At 42.6% G+C, this 26,854-nt stretch overlaps 1 protein-coding gene across 5 annotated transcripts; it reads right to left on the reverse strand.

Annotated features, from left to right (window-relative positions):
* Positions 1–1,635: 1,635 nt before the first annotated feature.
* Positions 1,636–23,839, reverse strand: Eno4 (enolase 4). 5 transcript variants are annotated; one of them, XM_090345784.1, is made up of 14 exons: positions 23,606–23,839; positions 20,085–20,213; positions 18,461–18,651; positions 16,739–16,884; positions 14,689–14,858; positions 14,511–14,603; positions 12,964–13,017; positions 11,437–11,493; positions 10,288–10,455; positions 7,584–7,709; positions 6,049–6,244; positions 4,470–4,537; positions 3,837–3,954; positions 1,636–1,902 (listed from the first exon to the last, which is right to left on the reverse strand). In XM_090345784.1, the coding sequence occupies exons 1-14, from the start codon at positions 23,768–23,770 to the stop codon at positions 1,760–1,762; spliced, it is 1,824 nt and encodes a 607-aa protein (XP_090201910.1). In that variant the 5' UTR covers positions 23,771–23,839; the 3' UTR covers positions 1,636–1,759. The 5 variants fall into 5 exon arrangements, with proteins under 5 accessions (XP_090201910.1, XP_090201907.1, XP_090201911.1 ...); XM_090345781.1 differs by having other exon boundaries at positions 14,472–14,603; XM_090345785.1 differs by lacking the exon at positions 12,964–13,017 and having other exon boundaries at positions 14,472–14,603.
* Between the last annotated feature and the right edge of the window lie 3,015 nt (positions 23,840–26,854).

Here is a 26,854-nt window from a genome sequence, read left to right on the forward strand (position 1 = left end):
GGGAGAAGGGAGAGGTAATAATGGTTAATTATCTCATTTTTCAGGCAGGTGATAGTCTTTATCAGAGAGTCTTAAAACCAGTGGAGATTGTTTTGAGAAAGGCACACTTTTGGGGTGTCATCACTCCCATCAGAGAACAACCTATGTGTCAGCGGTTTGTGAAGTGGATGGAGAGTCACCTGATAGCTCTCAGAACAAGAGTGTGCAGTTTCCCCATCCTAAGGACAGCCTGAATATTCATATGATTAACTTCTATCTCTTTTATAGACATTATATATTTTTACACATTAGATATTTTATGTAAGAGAATATAAACAGTGCTTAGCACTCCAAGAAATCTAAATTAAAATGCCCCCTGTCTGTTGGCGGGTTCAGTCTTCAAATAAGCTTTATGTGAGAAAACAGTGTTTTGAGTTGGAATTAAAAGTTACTGACTTGTTTACGGTAGTACATCCCTTCTTAGGTTAATTATTTTTGCTTAGCTTTCATTCAGTTATAACTTAACAGCACCTTCAGGGTCCATGCTCATATGATTGGGTGTGTGTACATTTGCAAAGGCAATGTGAATACCAGTCATGTTCATCCTACCTTGAAAGTGAGCTTTCTATCCTGTTTCTCCAGCTTCCCTGTTTGTAGCTAAATACTGAGAGGCAATGGCAGCCACAAACTGTGACATAGTTCCAATTCCAACCATTTCTCTGCTCCATTCTTCAAGAATCCCCTACTGAGCAGATCTCAAATTGTAGCTTTGAGAGTCAGAAGCTGATCTCCTATGAGGCCATAAAATTCCCTTGTTCATACTCTTCAAAAGAGATACTCTGTACTTAATAAAAAAATTTATAGACCAAAAAGCCTAAATTTAGTCACCCCTGCTAAAGGTTAAGATGGAGCAAGTTATATAACTTTTAAGAACAGCAAATGGTAACCCTCTGAATAGGGACTCAGTACTCAAAAGCTGGGGACATTATTGCATAGATAGGCTGGCTGAATTTATTTCTAGTATTCCTGCCCTAAAACCCCATTAGAGGCTTACAAAAGAGGTGAGTCAGTCAATATGCGTATTACATCATTTTTAACCTCTTCCTACACTTTTAAAATGCTGTTGTGTAACTGATATCTAATAACCTTAAGAATATTTGCTGGCCAATGTACTTATTTCTAGTTGTTCTCCTAAAAAGAGATCTGAAGAGACTTACATGGGTAAACTATAATAATACGAGAACATATAATTTATGAAGAGGAGGAAGTCATGAAAAAGAAGTGTAGGAAAGGGGGCTGACCCTGTTGAGCTGTAGCCATCTCTGTCTTAGTTCTGCCAGAGGCTGGCTGCCTGTCAGCACTGAGATGGAGAATGAGCACCGCAGGTTGACACCCACTCGTCTGGAAGAACTCAAGCTTCTTGAAGAATTCAGATTTTGTTTTTAGGGGTGTCGGGGTTATAATGGATGACACGGTAAAGTGGAATTTGGCAACAAAAGTACATCTAGGAAAACTAGATAGTGATCCTGAAATATGGGGAGTGGAACTAGTATCTCCATGAAAAGATGATGGTGGTAAAAGCTCATTGATAAAATTTGGGGCAAAAATTATACATACACACACACACACACACACACACCAAACAATGAGATTAAATGAATGAAAAATCAATTGTATGAAGTTTTAACAACAAAAGGCAACATGGAGACACACTTCAGATCTGTGAGCCTGACACCATGGAATGGACTGGCCTGGGGGTCCAGCCCCGTCCCAAAGATGCTCATGTGTTGGTTGAGTCCTGTACAACCTCCGTGGGGAAGATGGACTCCTGGGGAAGCAGCAGCTTGCTGGATACAGTAGCTGGATCCAGTGACATTTCAGCATCCTCGATAAAGGGGCAAAAAATGTGTTCTTCATTGGCACCTATTTCAAAACAGCAAGAGTAAAGTTTACCGTCTGATCCAGTGGTACCCATCATTTGAAGAAGATCACCAGAAATAGCCAGGGGAGCCAGTCACACTGCCATTAGAAAGAACTGAGAGCTCCTAAGATGGCCAGTCATCAGTTAGGCCTTATTTGTGCAACCCTGTTGTGTTTAGCGTAGAGGACATCTAATGTGTTGCTTGGGGAAGTCTGAGGCACAGTGGTAAAGACTCAGCAGAAAAGGCAAAGAAGACACTCAATATTTATTGACCAGTGCCAATGAAATTATTACTAAGTCTTTTTTTTTTTTTTTTGGCCTGTTCTTGGAGTGTGCAGGCTAGTGTTCTACCACTTGAGCCACAGCACCACTTCTAGCTTTTTCTATATATGTGGTACAGAGGAACCTGGATCTTTGTGCTTGCTAGGCCACGCTCCCGGCCCCTATTACTAAGTCTTTCATCCAGTCCCAGGGTTGCACTAGCACCTTGGACTCCCAGTCACAGGGTTGTCTTGATGCGCTGAGTAGCTGTGATCATTTGAGAAACCTGCATACAAATGGATAGTGCACTAGAACTTCCTAAGGCCTCCACAAGTTGGTACAACTTGTGGTACCATAAACAAATGGTATGTACAACCATAGAGTCTGACCTATTTAATAAAAAAAAAGCCAATGTGTCATCAGTAAACAGCATAGTCTTACTATTTATTTTTGTACCAGTTCTAAGACATGAACTCAGAATGTAGAGCTGAACCACTTGAGTCACACCTCTACTTCCTAGTTGCTAGTTAACTGGAATTAAAAGTCTCACAGACTTTCCTGCCCGGGCTAACTTTGAACTGTAATCCTCAGATCTCAGGCTCTGAGGCATGAGCCACCAGTATCCAGCTTTTTTGTTTGTTGTGTGACTTGGACTCAGGTGGTTGTTGGAGAATAGAATCTCATGGACTTTCTGGCCTGGTCTGGCTTTGACCTGCAGTCCTCAAATCTTCCCCTACTGAGTGGCTAGGATTATAGGGCCATGCTGGCCCAGACTTGATTGCCTTTGCATGCCACAGAAATGGTTGCCCAGTTAGATTTTTTTTTTTCCAGTCCTGGGCTTTGAACTCAGGGCCTGGGCACTGTCCTTGGGCCTTCTCAAGGCTAGAGCTCTACCACTTGAACCACAGCACCATTTCTGGCTTTTTTTCTATGTATCTTGTACCAAGGAATAAAACCTAAGTCTTTGTGCATGCTAGGCAAGCATTCTACTACTAGGCCAAACTCCCAGCCCCAGTTAGCTTTTTATTTTCTATGAATCTTAGAGTGTGTGTTAAAGATGGCCAATTTAAAGTCAAGATTTCTATTAGTCTCTTTAGATATCTCTACATGTTATGGGCCACCTTTGGATTATCAAAATCAGTAATAGAGAAAATAAGAATGTATAGAGTATTTCTTACCAGCCTACACATAAAATGTTACCATCCACTAGACTTTTATATAGTAAGTGATCAGTTCATTTCTCTAGTGACCTTGGCTTTTCCAGGGTACACAGGAAAATTAACATGCTGCCTTCTCGGCTGAAGTAAAACGAATTGTTTCCAAGAACCATCAGTAAGACATCTGCTTTCACTTTCAGGGACAGTGCAGAGAACCTTTAAGTATAATTTGGACCATAACAAAAGGTAGGCTTAGGGATTCCAATCAATTAATTCCACTGAAAAGCATCACACGGCCCATTCAGCAAGAATGGGGAGAGTGTTAAACATTCAGGTAAACAGATAATCCATTAAGACAACAATGTACATTGTGGCAGTGCCATCCTGGCTCTGTCAGCCCCGATTTATGGTCTGAGGATTCCCGTGCCCTCCTGCTGAGGGACTTCAGTTCCCCCTCCTCCAATCTTTGTTCCTTTATGCATGGTTAAGTGAAAACAAAGCAAGAAAGCAGTGCATACCCCAGGTCCCATTCTGGACCAGTTCCTCCTCTATATTCAGAAGGCGATTGTACTTAGTCACTCGTTCTCCTCGAGAAGGACCCCCCAACTTGACAAACCGGACGCCAAGTCCAACAGCCTGAAGAAAGAAAACAACTTCTTTTCTATGGGGGAGTGGTGTTTTGCTAAGGCACGAACAATTCTTTAGAAAGAGAGAGAAATGTCACAATGTGCTGTTGAGGAGTTTTTCTCACAACTTGGTTTTCTATCTTTATGTAAGTAAAGTGGCCTGCACATGAAGGGCAGACAGGTGGCGTGACTGGCCGTCCATCGGCACTTCCCTTGGTCCTGTGAACATGCTGATTTCATGTAAGAACAGCTTGGCCTTTCACCCTTCTTTTTAGGAGGGAAGATTGCTAGTGCATACCCTAGTCATTTAAGTGTACTCGTCATTTTCCCTGGACTTCAATTTTGCTTCTTTTTAAAAGTTCAAAGATTAGCTCTTTGCAAAAGGCAGCTGTCTACAAGGAAGCAAGTCTATTTCATAAAAGGTTACATGACTTTCTTCACCAAGACTGCATTTCTCTGAAATACCAATTCGCGATAAAAGCAGTGTTTTGGCAATTCTGCAATTGACCAGCGTTCAGCACTTACCAAATCGACAAGGCTGTCATCAGACGACTCTCCTTCTGTAGTACCAAGAATGACGATTAGCCTCTTACCTGGAGAAATGTTTCCTGTCAGTTTCATGTGGCGTAGAAACAATTCTGATAAATACCAGAGCCTTTGAGATTAAAATTAGAAGCTTGCCAGAGCTGGCAACTCTGAACATTTACATTATTATTGCCTGGGTTATCTGTATAGTCTTTCCAATAGCTTAGAGGCCATAAATACTAAATACTATGTTTCATATGATTTAAGATACATCATTAGTAAGATGCAGTATTGTCACTGAAAAGGATGGACACATTTCTAAAACATGGTGGTAAGATACGGTTTTGTTTTGTTGCTGTTCAATGTAGACATGTGCATCCTTGAGTCAGTGAAATACAGTTAAGTTCAAGGGCAGCGGATGTAGAGTTGATAGGCTGCTTAAAGGAGCTGTCTTTCTGAATGTAAGAATAGTGTTGGTGGTATTCAATCATTTGAGGGTTTCAAACCTTTATAAAGTTAGTGAGTCAGAGGCTGTGCATACATGTACACATGAACTTATTGAATCTACAGTGTAGTAAGGGTTGCCAGCTATTAAATAATCACATAACTCATTATGGTCTTCCTATAGAGGGATAGTAAAAGATGCCACAAGGAAAGGGTAGGGGAGCTCAGAGGTGGCATACATATCTACAGCCATCTCCTTTTAGCCTAGAGGTAGATGAGGAGGAATTGATAGCTAAGAAGCAAGTACAGGAAAAATTATTCAAAGCCAAAGGAACAGATTTGCTGTCTTTTTTCCTACCTGATGATCCCATCAAGTTCCAAATTCAGACCCTCCCCCTAGATTTTCCCAAGTCAGTACAAATCAAAAGGGCCCCCTAGTGTCCAAGTATATTACTAGTGGCTAAGTGTATTTCAACCAAGTGCTTGAGTTGAGTCTGTGTGTAGGAGTGACCTCATCTCACTTGTCCACATAGAAGCTCCTTGATTCACAGAGGAGAAGTGACAGCATGAGGAGGGATTTTTCAGTGCCTATGCTGCAAGCTTAACACATCTGGCCTTGCTAATCCCTGGTACTGCTCAGCACCTGGCCTTCGTGAGTACCGAGCCTTCTTTCTGAGCTAGAACACTGCCCTGTGTCAGGAAACATGGCTAAAACAGCCCACAGTGTGTAGTCCACAATTCAAAGTTTGGATCCTGTTCTTTAGTAGGAGGGGCTATAACATCCCTCTGGGTTTTTCTGACATTTTTGTGGCCCAGCCTAAGCAAAGGAATAATGTGCTGGTGACTGTGTCCTTTTAGAAGGAAGCAGGTCTTGTTCAAAGTAGAAAAGCATTTTCCCATTATGAAGGTGACAGGGTGATGGCCTTTGTGGTGACACAGTGAGGGGATGATGTCAGAACTTGGTAAGATGAACCACCTACCTCCAATTGCTCTGCCAGGAAAAAAAAATGGACAAATAGCTCTTGAGATTTTTCTTTTTGAGATTCCTTGCTTTCTCTGAGCTTTGATATACTGCTTATTTGGGAGATTTATGTATAACCAACTCATCCTGAGTCTTTTGGCTATCTGTACTCACTGTCAGTAAGATTGGTTATTTCCACCATGTCAGACATGGTCGTTTGATTGGTATGTCTCAGGATCAGTCCATGGCATTTGGGGATGCTGGTGATTTGGTTCTCTAGAAGTTTTGAAATGCTTTTGGATGCGGATCCTGTAATTATATAGCACTTGGAACCAAGAGCAGTGTAGAGATTCTCCCACAGTTCAGTGTCCTGGTAAATATTGAAAGGCTGACCTTAATGTATTGAACATGATCATAAAACAACAGAAATCCAATAGCACAGACTCTAACACACATTTTCCCGTAGTTATACCTTGAGACCCTTTTACACCTGTGCCTGCATGCTCCCTGTATCATAGCCACAGACATTAGGAAGGTTCATAGAAAAGGATCAGCAAGTGATTTAATTTGAACTTAGAGATTCTGTGAATAAAATATTAATGCACTAAATGATGTTCTCCCACTGACCCAGACTATTCTCATCCCATAATGCTATTGAAGACTGACTAGTTACAAGATGTTTCTGTTATTTCTGATAAACATAAAACTGAAAACACAACGAGCTTACAAGGGCTTTTTCTCAACAGCTCATTTTTTATTAGGGAGACCACTGTATACAGGGCAGTGCTTATTGAATAAGTTATGTGTCTATGTATATATGCATACATATGCATGTACATTTGCATGTACTTATATTTACATATGAAGTCATCTCAGCCACTGGACCAAATTTCAACCTATCCCATTACAGCTGACTGTGCAGGTGCATCTACAATTTCAGCTGCGGCCAGAGCCAGAGGACTCATTATGAGGACAGTCTGGCTCTGAGCTCAGCAAGTATCCTCTGAGAGTGCTAGATGTAGCCTATGCTAGGAAAGGGAATATGGAGCTGAAAGGCTTTGGGACTGCAAATAGAATCCAGTGTTCACACTGTCCTCAAATCTATACAGTTATCTCAGAGAAGATGCCCACTCAGCATGCCCCTTCAGTATATGTATGGTTCTCAAGTTCACAAAAACAAGTTTAAGTAGGTTAGGAGGAGTTTAAGTGGGTTATGAGGAGATACATGTTTTAAGTATATATTTATCTATATGGCTTTGTTCCTTTTGTGCATATGTAGTAACTGGATTTAGGTTGAAAAAAGTATTTGGCCTCCTAGAAGTCCTGTTTCCATGAGCACATGAAAATGATATGTGATTAACCTATTGAAGCACCAGCTGGCACAGCGGGGGCAGCTTCCATCAGTCAGGTGGCTGTAAATACACAGGTACTCCTGAAGGGCTTGCAGAATGGCTCGTTCATTCCATAGATAGGCACACTCCTAGGTAATTGTGTTTCTGCTATTCATTTGCTTAGTAAGTGCCTTTTTCATAAATGCCAAAATAAAGCAACTCAGTTCCCAGCCCAAATTACCACATATTCCCAATGACAGAGAACCAAAAGAATGAGATTTTATTCTGTGTTTTGTTAGAGAATGAACAAGTCGAGCCTGCTTACTTTACAGCATATAAAATATAGGTTATAAAATAGAAAAGGTGGGCCCTGCTTACCTCCTTCCTGAAAGGATCAATTAAGGCAATAATGAAGGGGTACTTGTTGATCAGATCCACGTACAGGTCAACCATCTCAGTGGTGGTTTTGTAGGTGCCTACTATCACTTCGTACTTCCCCCTACTCTGACGTGTGTGAGGAAAACAGGACAATAAAGGGACAAAGAGTAAATTATTTTTTACCATTTCAATGGTAAATTGGTGACTGAAGTTCCTTTCTTGTTCATTTCATATAAATGATTGAAAACAGACGTTTTAAGCCACCTTCCCCCTGAGAAACCAATGCCTTGCCCTCTAAATATCTATAAAATATGAACCTGGAGAAATCAAGTCCCTGTTCTTCTTCCCACAGACTTCAGATGGAGCCTTCTGCACAAAAAGCCAGTAAGTACAGAGTGGGAGGGGAATGGATTTTTATTTAGGTTTATGACCTGGTGCCAGGTCCCTGGCTGCTTAGGTAGGTGGACGATAATATAAATTCATGAAACAACAACAAAGTAGCATTGTATATCTGCCCACTCTGGAATGCACAGTGGACAGATAATTATCTCCCTTACTGTAAATATTGTAAAATCCAAGAGCAGAGCTTGCCTTTTGAGGCCCAACAACCAGTATGAGATGTGTTTAGGGGAAGGCATCTTTTAGGTAGTGTGCATAGGAACCATATTTCCAGGAACCATACTGTCCTGAATGGAGGACTCATTTGAAGTCTGCAGAGCCCTCATTATTGTGTATAATAAAAGAGATGTACTGTAGCCCTTCAGCAGCTTCCTTTCAAGTCTGTATTCAGGGGTGGCACCTAGGATATTCAGGTTCTATGAGGGAGGTGGAGCAGGTAAGAGTGGCTGTTTTCTTTTTTAATACCTTCCTGCTGTTCCAGCTAATAGAGTAGATTCCAGTGGAGTTAACTAGGTTTCTAAGAAGCCCACAACTGGAAGGATTTTGTAGTGGTTTCATGCTGAAAGAACTTTTAGCTTTTCTGAGGCAAAGCTATCTTGTCAGTAAGGAAATGCTAATGACTTTGAACTAACATTGTGAGAATTATGGGATATCAAGACAATACATTAAACTGAATATAAGCAATTAATACCCATGTTCCTTATCATAAGTAGTTTGCATATTCATTGTTCTTGGTATACTGTGCTGATGAAAACATGCAGTTAACTCGGTGCCAGCTGTTTATGTCTGTAATCCTAGCTATGCAGACTGAGATCTGAGGATCCAGGTTGGAAGCCAGCTCAGGTTTAAAAAAAAAAAAAAGTCCATGAGACCTTTAGCTCCAATTAACCACCCAAACGCCAGAAGTGGAGCTGTGGTTCAAGTAGTAGAGAGCCAGCCATGAGTAAAAAAGCTAAATGAGCACAAGGCCCAGAGTTGAAACCCAAGTACCAGCACCAAAAAAACCCCCAAAAACATGTAATTAATTTCTTAATAGTTTGTCTATAACCAATCATACATGATTTGTTTCTTGAGAAAAGTAAAAGAACTAGGGCTGGGAGTTTGGCCTAGTGGTAGAGTACATGTGTGTGTATAAGACCAAAAACTTTATATATACATACATATGCATACATACACACACACACACACATACACACACACACACACATAAAACTTTCTTTACTTTCTTTGTCAGTTGTGGTGCTTGAACTCTGGGCCTGGGTGCTGTCCCTGAGCTCATTAATTCAAGGCTACCACCCTACCACTTGAGCCACAGTGCCACTTCTGGTTTTCTGTTAAATTGGACATAAGAGTCTCACAGACTTTGGTGCCTGGGCTGGCTTTGAACCACGATCCTCAGATCTTAGCCTCCTGAGTAGCTAGGATTATAGGTGTGAGCCACTGCTACCCTGCTTTTAATATATTTTTAACACACATATATCCCAAATAAATTATTAATAGCCTGGGGGAGAAACAGCCTGACCAGGTATCAATGAACCTGTTGTCTAACTCTTAAAAATTTTTTATTTGTAAGTAGTATAATCAGCACAGGATATTTCATCATTGAGATAAGTCTGTCCTCATCCAGGCTAGGCATAAAAAACTCTCATGTATTTAGTTGAATGAAAACATATTCATAAAACTTTTAACAACTTTGAAATCCTTTTATAAATAAGAAGAAGACTTGAGGATGTGGCTCCGTCATAGAGTGCTTGCCTAGCATTTGTTTAAGGCTAGGATCCCTAGCACTACAAAAATAATAAACACCTAATAAATAAATATACATTTGAGCCTAAACTCTTAAGACCCACAGAGAGGTTCTATCTAAAAAGCTCTGTAAAGCCATTATGACTGACCCATTTTACATGCTTGACAAATTCAATATTTACCATTCAAAGGAGTATACTCAGCGACCATCCATTTCCAGTAGCTTTTATGATGGCAATATGAATTAAGCAATTAAGCAAGTTCCAAAGAAATCTATACTTTTCCCACTTCCAAAAACACTTTTTTATTTTTATGAAGTTTCTCTCTATAGAATTTCTACATGTAATTAGGACACTGTGTTATTAACTTAAAATTTTTTATACTCATACTACCTAATTTGGCTTTCTCAACTAATTTCTATCTAGGTCCCTTAACAGAATATGAATAACTGAAAGGATGTACCCCTGGAGGAAATATTCAGATAAGCTCTTCCTTTGAGATCTAATTTTAAACTGGTGTATCTGAGCCAGAGGTGACCCACTTTCAAGTGGAAACTTACATAGTCCATGAGCTCGTGCCCAGCACAGTTGATGGCCAGATGTAGATTCACGCCCAGTTCTAGCCCCAGGTTCGCACAGGCTCCCTGGATTAGAAGCAGTGGTTGTTCTATTGTGTCATAGTTAATGGTTAAACAGCCAAGGTGGGACATCTTGCCAGTGATTAATGGCTAAGGATAAAAAATATAAAAAAGAAGATGCATGTCATCCCAGTCCATTAACATTCTTGGAGCTTCCCGTGGTGGTCATGGATTATAACTTGATACAGCTCTCTGAAGATCCAGTGCTTCAGCTCTTCTGAGCCTACTTCTAGGATCCATCCACACGACTACAATGTGCCTCTATTGCTGTTCTGTTTTATCAGCTCTGCCACTCTATGGAGCTATACTGAGTCACAGCCATCAAGTTGGTGAATATTGAGGCTGTCTCTGAATCTGGTCCATTGGTCTCTAACTTAGCCAGTCCTCCTCCTCCAAACATGCACTTTCTCTTTTTTCCCCCACTGTTTAAGGAATTTTATTAAAGCAAGAATTTTATAATTCAAATTACATTTCCTTGCACAGTTATCAATTCTGTTACTTAGAACTGGCATCCTGAGCTATTCCACAGTGAAGAACTACAAAATTAAAGGAATGTTTTAAATTTCAAACCTGTCCTTTTTTTTTTTTTTTGCCAGTCGTGGGGCTTAAACTCAGGGCCTGAGCACTGTCCTTGGACTTTTCTCAAGGCTAGAACTCCATCACTTGAGCCTCAGCACCACTTCCAGCTTTTTTCTACGTATGTGGTACCAAGGAATCAAACCCGGGTCTTGGTGTGTGCTAGGCAAGCACTCTACCACTAGGCCAAACTCCTAGCTCCCAAATCTGCTCTTTCTTGTTTGCCTCTAGATGAACAATTGTTAAAAGTTAAAAATTCCCCCCAGGAAGGTGATTAAAAAAAAAAAAAGGACTTGAAACTTCAGCTAAAAGTATGCATTACTAGGGATGATTTTTAATAGATTTGGGGCCTAAATGATCCCAGGGAAAGGCAGCTCTATGTCTCTACTTCAAGGTCTGTTGTGATGTGCCCAAACCATACATGGCTGGTTTAAGGTGTGTGTGTATCCTTATTAAACTGAAGAGCAGATGTGGCAAATAAACACATGGACTTACTTGACCTCTTTTGGTTGAATCATGCCCTTTCTTTGCCTCTGCTTTTGGAGGTGGCAACTGTGGAATAAAAGATAAGACATGTCAGTGGGATTTCATATGTGTGGCAGCATGCACAGCATCGGGTCCCCTAGCTGTCCACTTTTATAGAACCTGGTTAGTCACACTGTCAATCTACACACACATACACACTTCACACTCCCAAGCACAGAAATACTCTCACATGCAGTCACCCCTACACTCATAAATGTATACCTCGCAAACATAAATGTGCCCGCCCCATATGGTCAAATGTACAAATGTACACTGACATACAATATACTCAAAGTCACCATACACATAACATGCACACACTTAAGTTCACGCATTCACATAAGTTAGTCCAATACATATGCACAAAGTCATATACACACACACATCCACCAATACCCCACACTCACACGAACATCAGCTGTGCTCTCCTACATGCACATAGACACATACACTCACAGCCTCACATTAATGCACATGCACTCACATATGTACCAACTCACACACATGCCCCACACAACCATATCTATGTTAATACACAGATATCCCCAGACTCACATGCATACAAACACTGCCACACTGACAAACATGCACATTCTTTATGAACACTGACATACATACACAGATACCCCACTCACACACTCTGCCCCCCCCACATGCACATCACACACACACATGCACACACATATGCACACCTCCAGACACATCCACACACGCATAGGGAAGATGCCACCAGCCATACCTCTTTTTTTTTTTTTTGCCAGTCTTGGGCTTGAGCTCAGGGCCTGAGCACTGTCCTTGGACTTTCTCAAGGCTAGAGGTCTACCACTTGAGCCTCAGCACCACTTCTGGCTTTTTTTTTCCTATGTATGTGGTATTGAGGAATTGAACCAGGGTCTTCATGCATGCTAGGCAAGCACTCTACCACTAGGCCAAAGTCCCAGCCCCCAGCCATACCTCTTGAAGGAACAGATTCCTTTTAGTTTATCCTGTTTCTACCCCCTGTTACATACATGGGGCATACATACATACATATATACATACACCTAACAGTTCATGTATCTCTGTTCATAAACACCAAGTATGCACAAGCCATTTTGGAACTCTTGCCTTGATGCAGATCCTCTCTTTGCAGAGGATAGGCCTCACAGATTACTCCCTACCACCATGGGGTTTGCTTCTATATGCCCAGCATAGTGTTTCCAATATTCTTAGGCGACAAGTAGGTGGGTTTTGAGTTTTGGTCACTAAATCCTTTATCAGCCCTAAAGGATGATCTTACCGTAGAGCTGGTAGCCACAGAAACCATGCTGAGATTGCTTAGAAAGCAGATTTGTGGCCAGGCAGGGATGTATATACACTTAAGTTCAGATGGGAAATCCAAAGCAAATAAAGTCATTTTTCCATAGCGGAAACAACAATGATGATGTAATTCTGAAATGAGCTACAAGTTGGGTCCCAGAAAGGGTCAGTAACTAGATATCATGGACTTTCACATACCGGTTCCATTGCTTTGCTAATTTGTTTCTGAATTTCCAAAAGCATCTCCACACCCTGTAAATATAATAACCATGATCTTCCACAGTTGCATATGTAAAAATATACTCCATATGGTTATTTCTAATACAGAATACTCCCATTCCCATATAAGGACCCTCAATGAGTAGATGTTGTGGTCAATATCTGAGTGTGAGAGGGTCTGCCTCAGTTTCCTCAATGTCCCTCCTGGTTCTTTTGGTTGGCCCAGGTAACTTCATTTCTTTCATGGCCTCTTTACCAGCCTGGACAAGCTTTCTCAAATACATGCTAGAGGTCAAGATAGCCTGGATTCAAGTGGCCAAATTTGTACAAATCCTCGAAAACTTAAAAAGCAGAACCTATGCTCTGATGCATATAAGATCTACATATGAAGACAGATAAAGAATGACATGCCAAGTAATCTGGCACTAAATATCAGAGCAGATATTCAGGAAAGGAAGGATTCAGGCAACAGGATCTGAATATCATTTGACAGATGGTGAGTCAGATAGAAATTCTGGTCTTCTGTCATTAAGAAAATGTGAAGTAATGCTTTTATTTATAAAAGAAATTATCATAGAGAAAACTTCCAGGGATTGGTTGGGTTTTTTTTAAAGTAATTTCCACTAACTTAGAAAAATAGCATTCATTATTTCTGGAGGTCAGAGGGAGCATCCTGTACTTTTTCTAAAAGTAGTTATTATAGAAAATAAACAATTAGTTCTTCCTCACACTGAATGGGTACAACATTTCATGAAGACCTACCACTGTAGGTCTGTATCGATTCTCTGAAAAGCAATGGAGACAATACCAATACACCCCTAAGAAGGTGTATGAGTGAAGGATTCACTCAGACTACAAATACACACTAAACTAAGGTCTCCTACTTGCCAGGCAATCTGCTAGGCCTGGAGTTCTCACTTAACAGAGTGGTCTGCAGAATGCCAGCTCCTACTTGCTGCTGCCAGGAAATAAAGTTCACAGATGAATAAAAAAAGACATCTTGACTGCCCTTGGTAGCAACCTTCCCATACTACCAAGGCCTCCAGAGTTGTTAGCTTTCTGGCCTCTGAGGCACCAGAAGCAGGTCTTGGCTATCTTCCATGATCTCCAATTTCCTAATGTTTTCTCGTTTTAAATTTGATTCCCTCTCCTTTGCTTTTATAGAGGAGTCTTATTTAAAAAAATCATCAGTGATGGAAGTTTTGTTTGTTTCTTTTAAAGAAAAATAAGGCTGGCACCACTAGCTCACACCTGTAATCTTAGCGACTCAGAAGGCTGAGATTTGAGGATCATAGTTCAAAGCCAGCCCAGACACGAAAGTCCATGAGACTCTTATCTCCAGTTAACCACCAGAAAACCAGAAATGGTGCTGTGGCTCAAGTGGTAGAGTGCTAGCACTGAGCTGAAGAGCTCAGGGACAGTGCCCAGAGTTCAAGCTCCACAACTGACAAAAAAAAAAAGAAGTAATAAGAGGTAATGTAAGGTACTTGTTTGGTTGATAACCCAGGATGGGGTATGCAAATCACTTCTTTCATTAAATTCAGCTTCCCGGGTGATGACTTCCCACAGCTGATCAGAGATCCCATCAGCAAAGGCAGAGTCATCATCGATGGCTGTTCCTGAAATCGGGAAAGCAAGGGGATGAGAAGTACAATTCATGTGCACGGAGATACTCCTTGCAATAGAGTGTTAACCATTACTAACCTGATTGTGCTTCAGTAATGCCATGTTTAAATACAGAGGAATATTGTCTAGCGTGGCATTGGTTTTGGCAATAGCTAGTGACACAGCCCCAATGGCCATACTGCCACAGAGTATAGCTTCAGGAGGTTCTGCAGGTGGGATAGGTTTCTCTACAAGAGAATCCTTTCGTCCTGGAGGGGGGAAAACACAGAAAAAGATTTCTCCATAGGAAGTCTGACTATAGTAAGACTGAATTTATACATGTCAAACAGATAGGAAGGCCAGGGAAAAAGGAAGGTGACTGAGAAGAAATGATTCTTCAGCTCTTCTTCACCAGGTTTTCTGTTGGTTTCATTTACTGGTGCTCAAATCATCCTGAGCAATAATTTTGCCTAAGAAATCCCAGCCATTCAATATTAACTCAACAATTGTAGGAGGTAGATGTTATCCACGTCACATATAGTAAACTAGGGATCATGGTGGTTAGGAAACTTTCATGATATGTGAAGTGGATAAAGAGAGGATTTAGACCATCTTGTCATTCCATATCCTTTTTCTTCTATGTTTCATCATTGCTATTTGTATACTTAACTTTTTGTTGAGCATCTTTTCATGTGCATACCTATCCTCGTTAAACCTGAATGACTGCTTTGGTGTCATTTATCATCTTTAGAAATGCCACAGATCCACTTTTCACTGTAATATGTTCTCAACCATCCTGTCTGATCAGATTATATTGTGTCATAAATGTTTAGTTGCTTTGTCCAGTCTCCACAGCTGCTGACCTGGCTTAGATACTCTAAGGAGGTAAGATGGGTTAGCATCAAGCACATATGAAAGCCTTAGCAAATTATCATTCCATTCTGTATCTTTCCTTCTAGCAGTCAAAAATAACTGCCAAGTGAGCATCCACTTGCAGCCTCTATCCAATAACTCAATCTCCCAAAGAGAAGACTAGCATATTCTTTTGTCTCGTTTGAATCTCTTCCCTTCTCTGGATCTCAGCAACCAGAATCAATACAATAAGAGATCTTATTTTCACGTTAGGCTTAGCTTTTGATCTGGTGCTTTCTTATGAAAGGGAATGCACACTGGCTGGGTGTTCCTGAGTGCCTAACATCATGCTAGCTACTATAATGATAACAGACTGAGAGAGAAGATACTCGAGTTTGACAGACATGAACACATTATTAGGAGTAGCATGCCATAGGGCTAAGGTTAGCGATCTTTTGAAAGGCCTGGGGAAAGGACAAGTTAAAGTGATAACTTCAATTACTCATTTAAAATAGTATAGATTTCTCAAGCAAATATTAATTCGTATTTGATCTATGTCTGAGAAAAGGCCAGATGTCCATGAACAGGTTTTACTACTGTTTAAAAAATGAATTGTTAAGAAGTGGCGCTGTGGTTCAAGTGGTAGAGCGCTAGCCTTGAGCTAAGAGCTCAGGTATTGTGCCCAGGCTCAGAGTTTAAGCCCCACAAATGACAATAAACTAATAAATAAATAAATAAATAAATAAATAAATAAATAAAGTAATTCTGTTGTTGTTGTTATTGTTGTTTTGTCAGTACTGGGGTTTGGAGCCAAGGCCTCATGCTGGCTTGCTCAGCTGGTGCTCAGCCATTTGAGCCATGCCTCCTGTGAAGCTTTTTGTCCTCCTGCTAGTTATTTTTGTCTAGACTGGCTTCAAACCTTGATATTTTAGATCTCAGCCTCCTAAGCAGCTAGTGTTACAGGTATAAGCCACCAGTGACTAGCTTGGAATACCCCTTTTGATCACCTGATGGAAATTTCCAGGGGAGAAGGGTGAGGGGTCCTTCAGGCCATCTCCAACCCCCTACTTTGTCACTGTTCAATGCACTCTACTTATTAAATGCTCTCCTCTGAGTAAGAAACCAATTATTTTGTTCTGCAAATAAAAAGGGAGGTGGGAAACACCCTGCCCACCATGCACAGCAGCTGCAAGCAAGGATCTAGCATGGCCATTGGATGGCCCCTGGCTGGGAGCCAACCAGTCCAACCTCTAGTCCCCCTTCCTCACATGGTGCTGCAGGATGGTAAGCCACGGACCTGACTTGGGCCCTTTCTTTTTGGGAGGAGGTGGGGGAGCCAGGGGTGGAGTTACAGGTGGAGGAGGAGGTGCTGTAGACTCTTCTATGGTTTTCTCCAACTCCTTCTGCTCCTTATCTTCTTGCACTTTATTTGCAAAGAATGTCCTTAATAGAAAGAAAACATGGCTTTATAATAGGATATTTATAAATACCTCTGTCTTAGAGCAGATCCCAAAATGTTTTCACAATATGCTTTTTAGCTACATTAAAACAAATTTGCTAAGCTGGGTACAGTGGCTCATGTCTGCAATCCTAGCTATTCAGGAGGCTGAGATCTGAGGATCAAGGTTCAAAGTCAATCCAGGAAACAAAAGGACCTGAGATTCCTATCTGCAATTAAACTCTAAAAAATGGGAAATGAGACTTGGCTCAAGGGTAGGGTGGTAGCCTGGAGCTGAAGAGCTCAGGGACAGTGCCCAGGCTGAGTTCAAGCCCCAAGACCCACAAAAAAAAAGAAAGAAAAACAATTTGCTTTAATTTCCAGGGCCAAACTTAATATGATATTATTAAATCTATCTTGAAGGACTGAAATTCATTGTAGCTTGGCAGTAAATATTAAATGCTTTTTTTTTTTTTTTTTGCTTGCCAGTCCTGCGGCTTGAACTCAGGGACTGAGCACTGTCCTTGGGCTTTCTCAAAGTTAGAGCTCTACCACTTGAGCCACAGCACCACTTTAAGCTTTCTTCTATGTATGTGGTACCAATTGAACCCAGATCTTTGTGCATGCTAGGCAAACAGTCTACCACTAGGCCAAATTCCCGGCCCCTTTGGCAGTAAATATTTAAGAATTTTTTAAATTTTATTTTAATTTTAATTCTTTCTGTGCTTTCAAAGTTAATTTGAAGATATAATTTGATTACTGGATTTTCTTTTATATGACATTCAAAAGACATTGATCAAAAAATAAGAATGAAGAAATATAGCATTTTGTGGAAAATGCCTTTTTGTTTTTATGTTGGGAGAATCTTAAGTATTTTTTGTGGATGTGTGTGCCAGTCTTGGAGGTTTCACTCAGGGGAACGTTCCCCGAGCTTTCTTGTTCAAGGCTTAGCACTCTATCACTTGTGCCAAGGCTGCACATCTAGGTTTTCACTGGTCAGTTGGATAATTGGTCTCACAGACTTTCCTGCCCAGGCTGGTTTTGAACTGTGATCTTCAGACCTCAGGCTCCTGAGTAGATGGGATTGCATAAGCCACCAATAACCCAACTTAAGGTAGTTTTGTTAAGTTTTGAGAAATCTTACTTAGGTCCAACTACATAAAATTCCAGGCAAATTTTTTTAAAAGGGTTTTGAATGTTAGAGTCAAAACTCTCTAATGTAAAGCCTGGAAGACTTGGATGTGACAGAAAGTAAGCAACACTGGGTCACTACTCAGAAGGTCATGTGGAACTCAAAGGCGGCCCAGGGGGAAGGCAGGACATCTGGCTTTGTGCCTCGAGGCCTTTCCTGACCAAGTTCGTTTTGCTGCATAGTAGGGAAGCTTCATGCATGGAAAAGATCAGCAGGTTCTATGGGACCTCACATGATAGGAGTTTAGTAATGAGATTTGGGGAAGAAAAATGACACTTGGTATAAAAATTGCTGCATTACCATGTACTTCCCAAATGGGCTTCCCTGGTCTATAGATGGCATAGAAGTGATAGGTGCAACCGAAAGGCCTCTCTTTCAAAGTGAAGTACCTGAGCACCTGGTCTACTTCAGCTTGCTTGGTGGGTATCATTCCCTGTAGCTCCTCCGTGATGGCCTCGTTGATCCACTGCACTGCCATGTTCACAGCCATGTCCCTCTCTGCATCTTCTGCTTCTACCAGCTCTGGCAGAGCATTCTCCAGAACTTCAAAGTCAGCGGCGATCTCCACGGAACAGATGTGCTGAAAACAAGACAGACGTGCCCCACATCTTCCCTTGTCTCACAGGAACAGGGAACAGACTTGATCCAGGTCATACCATGAATGGTATCTTCTCACAAATTTCAGTGGGGGGAAACCAAGAATAGATCACTCTTTTGAGAGATTTTTAAAAAGATTATCTTTAAGTAGTTGTTCAAAGGAATTGCTGTTTAACAAAGAAGTTTATGAACATATCATAGTGTCACTCCTTTCAACATTTCATCCATCCCTCTCAACTCACCCCTTCTCTTACTTTTTAATTTTGTAGGCTATACATATATATATATATATACACATACACATATATATACATATATATTTAAATATATATGTGTTTATTGACTGCTTTTTTCCCAATTGGGATATTTTTATAACTATTCAAACACTGTGAAATCTGCCTTCAGGAAACTTTTAACATTATTACCTTATTAAATAGTCACATGAAAGCCTTACATTGAACTTCATTTCTCTCATTACCTCTTGGGTAAATAGTGACAAAGTAATGGACAGATTTAACTGTGATTATTCTCTACCCAGCTGCTGTAGCAAATTGTTTCTATCAAATATGTAACAAGGTGAAGTGTTAAAATTCCTTAAATGAACTATTTTTATTCAAATAAGCTTACATATATATATAAACATGCAGCACTATAAAAGTGTAAATCTATGTGGATTTATAGGATTCATCACATTGTACAGTCAGAATCCTAAAACTATTTATACCTGGGCCAGGAGTTTGGCCTAGTGGTAGACTCCTCTAGCATGTATGAAGACCTGGGTTCGATTCCTCAGTACCCTCGCTACCTCTGGAAGTAGTGCTGTGGCTCAAGTTAGAGAGCTCTAGCCTTGAAAAAGCCCAAGGACAGTGTGCAGGCCCTGAGTTCAATCCCCAGGACTAGCAAAAAACAAAAAACAAAAACTATTTATGCCTGATTTTTCCTCTCCATCTTGGGACCCTCTTTTTTTTTTTGTGGGTACTGTCCTGAGCTCTTCAGCTCAAGGCTACTGCTCTGCCCTTGAGCCAAGCCCCACTTCCCATTTACTAGAGTTTAATTGGAGATAAGAGTCTCAAGTCCTTTTGTGCCCGGGCTGGCTTTGAACCTTGATCCTCAGATCTCAGCCTCCTGAGTAGCCACCACACCTGGCTTGGATCCTCTTTAGATTAGCATGTCATATCTGTATCAAAATTATACTGATAATAAAAACATAAGAGTTGACTATATGATTCATGCTTATGTGACTATGAATAATCAGTACATTTATGTGTTTATGTATGTATGTATGTATATATATGCACATAACACTTTTTTCCACAATGACCTTCAAAACATAAATTTCTATAGTTTAGACAAGAGTTGTTAGTAAATGTAGGGAGGGTAGGAAGAAGAGGAAGACTTACTTAAACTACCTCATACCTTAGAAAAATTTTGAATGATGCAGAATATTTCCACTTGCAGTGCAGGAAGCCCCAGTCCATCCAGTATGCTTTTCCCCACGACTCTGCATATAGTGGGGGGCTTTGCAAGTTTGGAAAAGTAGTTTGCCTTCAACACACACAAGAAAAACAAAAATCAGAACGTCACATTGAGTCCATCTTCAAAAGATGATTCCTGTTTCCTATAGTTTCCTGAGCTTTTTCCTAGTTTGGTGCTAGCAGAACAGCTCTGAGTGCAATCCTGTCTGCCCTTTTGGCAGGTTGAGTCTCTGGCATACTGGAGCAATGTGTTTCTTAGCAGAAACGCCAATGCCTTTCTTAATATATGGCCCCCAGTCACTCTGAACTGTCTAGAGTAACTCAGCCTTCTAATGGAGCCGAAGGTAAAGGCATTGGCCTCTAGAACATTGTGGTGCATTCAAGTGTAAGAATCCAAAAAGGGAACCATTGTTATTCTCCCAGCAAGTCATATGGGTTTTTAGCCATATAACTTTAGTGACTGAGCCTCATTTATCATACACTTCTACATAGACTTCTATAGTTAAAGAGACTTGTTGAAATCTCAGTAACAGATTCCTGAGATGGGAAGCTCACTCCAAGAGCAGAAGGAAAATGAGTAGAGGAGCACAAACCAAATGAAAGGAGGAGAAAAAGCGAGGGCACAATCTCCTCATCCTCTTTGTCACCAGAGGATTGGGCTCCATTTCTACTCAGTAGAACAGGTCTCTGGTTCAGTTAAGATCAGTAACTTTAACCAAGACAACACGGTTGTCTCACAACCAGAGCAATAAACCAGCTCAGGGGTGGAGCCAGCAGGATAAAAGCAAAAGCCAATTTTCTTTTCCCTTTTTTGTTGATGTGGGACTTAAGCTCTGGTCCTGGATGCTGACCCTGAGCTCTTTAGCTCAGGGCTACTGCCCTACACCTTGAGCCACGGTGGTTAATTGGAGATAAGAGTCTCATGGACTTTTGTGTCTGGGCTGGTTTTGAGCCATGATCCTCAGGTCTCAGCCTCCTGATTAGCTTGGATTACAGGCGTGCACCACCAGCACCCAGCTCAAAAGCCAATTTTCAGGACACCTTTCAGTTTAAAGATGGAGGGACTGGGAGTTTGGCCTAGTGGTAGAGTGCTTGCACGAAGATCGGGGCTCAATTCCTCAGTACCACATATGTAGAAAAAAAAAAAGACAGAAGTGGTGCTGAGGCTCAAGTGGTAGAGCTCTAGCCTTGACAAAGTCCAAGGACAGTGCTCAGGCCCTGAGCTCAAGCCCAGGACTAGCAAAAAGACAAAACAAAACAAAACAAAAAAAGATGGATGGTTTGTATGTGATAGAATAGATGTTTACAAGAATTTAGAAAATTAGGAAGGGAAAATGCTATTTATATATTTGCAATGAGCTCAGTCCAACAAAGAAGCAGCAATGGGCCACATATTATGTTAAGAGCAGGGAACTAACATTTTTCAAGTGCTTTCATTGAGTCACATACCACCGTGTTTGGCATATACAGAAGACTTATGTAACCCAATGAATGTCAATATCTTTGCGTTCTGTATGCCTGTCATCAGAATCTCAATGTAGTTGAGGCAGACGATGTCATTTCCTTTTCTCAAAGGAGCAAAATGAGCTGCAGAAAAAGAAATGGCCCTGGATCACACCACCAATGTTTTAATGATCTACTGCTTTTATACCAGTACAGTCTAGAACTCAGAATCATGAAGAGATTATTTGTTTATGGTTTGGCAATCTGAATGAGACTTAACTGGGACATTTTTTTTCTAGTTGTGTCTGGGGACTCATATGTAGATGTAGTTTATGTATCATCTGACAGAAGACTTGATGAGCCAGAATATCCAATGGTATCATTCACATATCCGGTGCTTGACCAATGTTTTTCTCACTGGCTATGCTAGCTGCTGAACTTCTGCCATGGCATGTCTTTTTATAGGTCCTCTTTCCATCAAGGTAATTGAACTTCCTCACAGCATGAGGCCTAGCTTCTGTATGCTAACACATATCAAGCCTTTTTGGCTTCTATCTTAAATATTATGATCAAAGCACGGCAATACAAGGTCCAGAGTCCATGTGGGCAGGATCTCCATAAAAGCTTTCACTGTAAATGTATGTCAATGTAACATTCTTCTCAGTCCAAACTCCTTTCAGCTATGACTTCTATGATGAAGGACTCCACTGTCTTACTGTTGCCTATAGAGATTTTTCTCTATCTCTACATTCATCTGATGTTTGAGAAATACAGAAAAAATAACTGGGCTGAAGACTAGGGGATATGTACTATTTCGACAGGAAGACAATGAGAAGTAGAGGGTAGATACTTCAGATAGAGGGAATGAAATGAACAAACAGTAAGGACTTCAGAGGGCAGTAGGCAGATTAACAGAGGAATGCTACTGGAGGTGGGAGAGGAGCACCTTGCCACATAAATGAAAGTGTGTGATCTTACACTGCAAGGGGAAGGCATAGGTTTCTAAGGAAGTTATGACCAGGCTTGGCATATTATGAACATTGCTCAAGCAGCACTTCAGGGTGGGCTGCATAGATGAGGAAGAAACAAGGTGAAACTTGGATAAACTAAAACAGTGCTTAGGAAACGAAAAGGCAGTTGCCCCTTTTTGTCGGTGTGATGCCTGAACATCCCTTAGTCCGAGCTTTCCTGACTATTCCCATCTACAGGGATCTTCTTCATCCCTGAAGTCCTTGGATAGGTAAGCAGTGACACTGTGACCACTCCGGCCATTGAGCACACAAGCATGTATCACCTTAACTTTTACTCCAATGATCACGTAAGGGTGAGGTTTTGTCCCTAACCATGGTACAAGCTCCATAGTACAGAGCGGCACATACCAGGGTCCCAGCTCCCTCACAGACTAGGAAAAGCAAATTTATAATCTTAGCTTCTGTACTACGCAACTGTGAGGCAGGGCTGTCTCAGCAGACTCGGAAGGACGAGGTGGCTTCAATCCTTCTAGCCAGAGTCAGTGGGACACAAATCGAGCAGTCAGTCACCCGTTCACGCTACAAGTAGTTTGTGAGTACCACATCCTCCAGCCAGGTACACAAACCTGTCTGACCTTTCAGTCTGTCACTCATTGTGGCCCTTGAGGAAAACCATTTAAACATCGGGGCCACAGATTCTTTATCTGGAAGAGGACTCATTTTTACTTTCAAAGGGTCCCCAGCCCTAGAGATGCGCAGTAAACGCCAGAGCAAGCATTCACCCCGCCGTGGAAAGAGGTTAAGCTGAGCTGGGCGGCAGGTCTGGGTCGCAGAGGGCCACACACCTCCCCCTGGCAGGCTTCTCCACAAGTCTTTACCAAAGGCGGACGCCTTCGCCCCTGGTCCCAGGGTGCGCGCAGACCCGGGGGGTGGGGGGAGGGCAGCGCGCACGCGCGACCCTGAGGCGCAGGCGCAGTGAGCTGCCGCAGCCCCGCGCGGCGGGGGTGGGGGGAGCGGAGCGGGAGGGCGCTCGTCCCCAGGTCCCTACCAGGTGCCCGTAGACGTCGGCAGGCTGGAGGTAGAAGGTCGAGTTGAGCAGCTCTTCCAGCCTGCGCGGAACGTCGTTCTCCTGGTAGTACTCCATCGCCTGCTGCTTCAGCTTCTGCAGCTCCCTAGTGATCCCACAGCTGCGGCCGCCGCCTTCTTCCCCCATGGTAGGAGATTTCAGTCTACCGCCGACTTTAGTTTGCGGGACCCGCCAGCGTCCTCCCGTCACTAGGCAACACCACGAGATCCCACTCCCAGATCTCGCGAGGCTTTCAGCCCCCTGCTCGCCGGGACCTCTCGCTCCCCGGCGCCGAGCCCGGCGCGGGCGCTCTGCTCCCTCCTCTGTCCCGCGAGGTGGGCTCCGCACTCCCGAGTCTCGAGCTCCTCGGGGCCTGGGTTTTCCTCTCGGACCCCCCACTCCCCATGACTACCCCCCAGACGCAGTCCCGATGTCGCCAAGTTCGTTTTGCGGGGCTGCCCCGGGTGACCTTCCCCGCCCCGCGCCGGCCCGAGCGGGTCCGCTCTGCCGGGAGAGGCGCCACCACCACGGGGCCTGAGCTCGGGAGGGTCCCCCGGTTCGTTCGTCCGGTGGGTGATGCCCTGAGACACGCTGCGAGCTGGCCGGACTCACCGTGCGTCCAGGGGAGACGCACGCGCCCTTCCCGGGGACATCAGTCAGCCGGACAACCAATGCCAGGACCGGCCAGCCGGGGCCAAACTAACCGGGGCGGGGGCGGGGGCTGTGGATGGACAGGAGTCGGGGATGGGGCCGGAATTGGGGAGCGGGGGGCCATGGCGACAAGCCCGAGGTGATGTCTGTCCCCTCGCCAGAAGGCTGCGTGGCTTCATTACGCCTGCCAGGTGTCACTTGCGGCGGCACCACCTCCTGCCGTGGGTCTTGTGAAGCTCTAGTCTCGTCCTGACACGGGAGTGGGCCCACGTGGACATGTCCTTGTTCTTGCTTACCTGGAAAACATAACCTGACCCCACTCAGCCTGCGCCACCAGGCTTAGAATCAAGAAAGCCAGGAAGAAAGCACTTCGAAACAAAATGTGTTCTGTCTACGTACCATTCAGATATATGAGTCTGTAAACCAAGGCATGTGCTCCTCCCTGGAATGCCCTCCGTGTTGTCTCCACATCTCTTAGCTGGGGCTGGGATAACATCCTCACCGACCTGCCTTCTAGCTGGAGGGAAATCCCTGGATGGTTGGAGCTGAGGCTGAGTCATCTTCCAGTTCTCTGCAGAGCCTGGAGCTCTGCTAAGCGAAGAGCTTGTGTCCTGGGGATTGGATATGGAGAGAACTTTTTTTTTTTTTTTAGCAAAACAAAATCATATTTCCACACCCAGTTTTTTGCCTTGCCTTGTATACTTGTATAGATGGCATCTGTGTTCCCAGAGCCGGAGTCCCATGATTTCATTCCAGCCCTTGTTTCAGTCAGTCTGTCCTTTCTTCTCAACTCTTGGCCCACTTGCAGCCTCAGACCACAAAGCCTATCCTTCAAGGATGTCTCAACCCATTTGTCTTTTGTTAGTTTGTAATGGAAATTGAACTAAGGGCCTAGGGCTTGCTAGCCCATAATTTTTTTTTTTCAGTCCTGGGGCTTGAACTCAAGGCCTGGGCACTGTCCTTACACTTTTTTCTCAAGTTTAGCACTCTGCCACTTGAACCACAGCACTATTTCTGGCTTTTTCCTGTGTATGTGGTACCAAGGGATCAAACCCAGGCTTTGTGCCTGCTAGGCTAGCACTCTACCACTGGGCTATGCTCCTGGCCCTATACCCCATAATTCTTGTGGGTCTCTGTCTTGTTTACCCCTGTATCCACAGCATCAGAATACTGCCTAACAGAATAATAGATGCCCAGTAACTACTTACTGGGTGAATGAATTGGTTGGACACTAAATAGTCAAAAGTGATGGACTCACAATCCAGTGTTTTAGAGTTAGGTTTGTAATGAGTATGCCAGTCTGGCTGGAGTGAAGGGTTTATTTTGAAGAATGAGAAATCATGATGGGGAAAAAAAATAGCTGAGATGAGATTGTGAATGGACTGTGGGAAACAACCACAAATGGTTCAGTGGCAGCTGGTAAGATTGATGTATTTGGCTGTATAGACAGAACTAGGCAGAAATGTACATATAAAGGCCTAAATCACAATAGGAGCTATGAGAAGAGATGGATGAGAGATAAGAAGAAGGAAGAATAGAAAAATGTTGGGTCATTGGGTAAGGGCTAGTGAATCACAATAGCTTGTTTAGACTAATGTAGGTTTCTGTTTTTTTGTTTTTTTGTGGGTCATGGGCCTGGGCACTGTCCCTGAGCTCTTCAGCTCAAGGCTACCTCCTTTCCCCTTGAATCACAGCCCCACTTCCCATTTTGTAGTAGTTAATTGGAGACAACAGATTCACATTCTTTAGTGCCCCTGCTGGCTTTGAACCATGATCCTCAGATCTCAGCCTCCTGAGTAGCTAGGATTATAGGCATGAGCCACGGTGCCTGGCTCTGTTGCTACTTTAAAGTTAAATGAGTTGTTTGCTTTTTGGTGCATGAAAGAGGTTGGTGTGGACCTAACGCTAAAAGTACCTGGAGAATTGGGAATGGGAGGAAATGAAAAGCTAAGACTCAGGCATATACCCTTAAAGAGAGGGTAGAACTGTGCTCTCCCTTTACAAAGAGAAAGTAAGAGGTTGGAGGTCTGATTTAGTTGGTAGAGCGCAAGCCAATGAGCAAAAGCAGCAAGTACTGAGTTTAAGTCCAGGTTTCAGACCTAATAAAAGAAGTGAGCGACAGTTGTGGGGAACAAACAGCCACACTGTTGATGTCCAATGAATGAGCCTATATGGTGTGAGGTAGGGACAATTAGGGATGACAAAACATACATGGGAATCACAAATGACTCTAAGAGCTTTACCTCTTGAGAGAGAGGTCCGTGTTGATGGGTGGTGGTTCCTAACTTTTTGCTGATGATAAACTCAGTAATACTGTTAGAGGTCTTTATATTTCATTCATGGAAAAAATATAGATAGCTATAGATTTATGCAAAGTAGCATATATGTGGAGAAGTCCTTGTCCAATCTTGGGGGGAATGTTTGATGTGCACTTGGTCCATTGCCGAGACCATGAGCTTTCTGATGATCTTTGGCTGAGAGCCACTAAGGTCTTTTTCCATCTTAGATCTCTTTTACTTTGTGGTTCTGAGTCAACCCAAAATAGTACATCAATCTATTTCAACGGCTAAATTGAAGAGC

The sequence above is a fragment of the Megascapheus bottae genome, chromosome 15 (genome assembly GCF_031878675.1).
Source record: "Megascapheus bottae isolate mThoBot1 chromosome 15, mThoBot2.hap1, whole genome shotgun sequence".
Classification (NCBI taxonomy): Eukaryota; Metazoa; Chordata; class Mammalia; order Rodentia; family Geomyidae; genus Megascapheus; species Megascapheus bottae.

Coding starts and splice junctions, on each gene's coding strand:
- Eno4 (XM_090345781.1), bottom strand. CDS start 23,770: ATGGGGGAAGAAGGCGGCGGCCGCAGCTGTGGGATCACTAGGGAGCTG. Junction 14,859..16,738: donor AAAGAAAGGGCCCAAGTCAG/GTCCGTGGCTTA, acceptor TCCCCCCTCCAG/GACGAAAGGATTCTCTTGTA. Junction 13,018..14,471: donor CTGGGTTATCAACCAAACAA/GTACCTTACATT, acceptor TTATATTTACAG/GGTGTGGAGATGCTTTTGGA.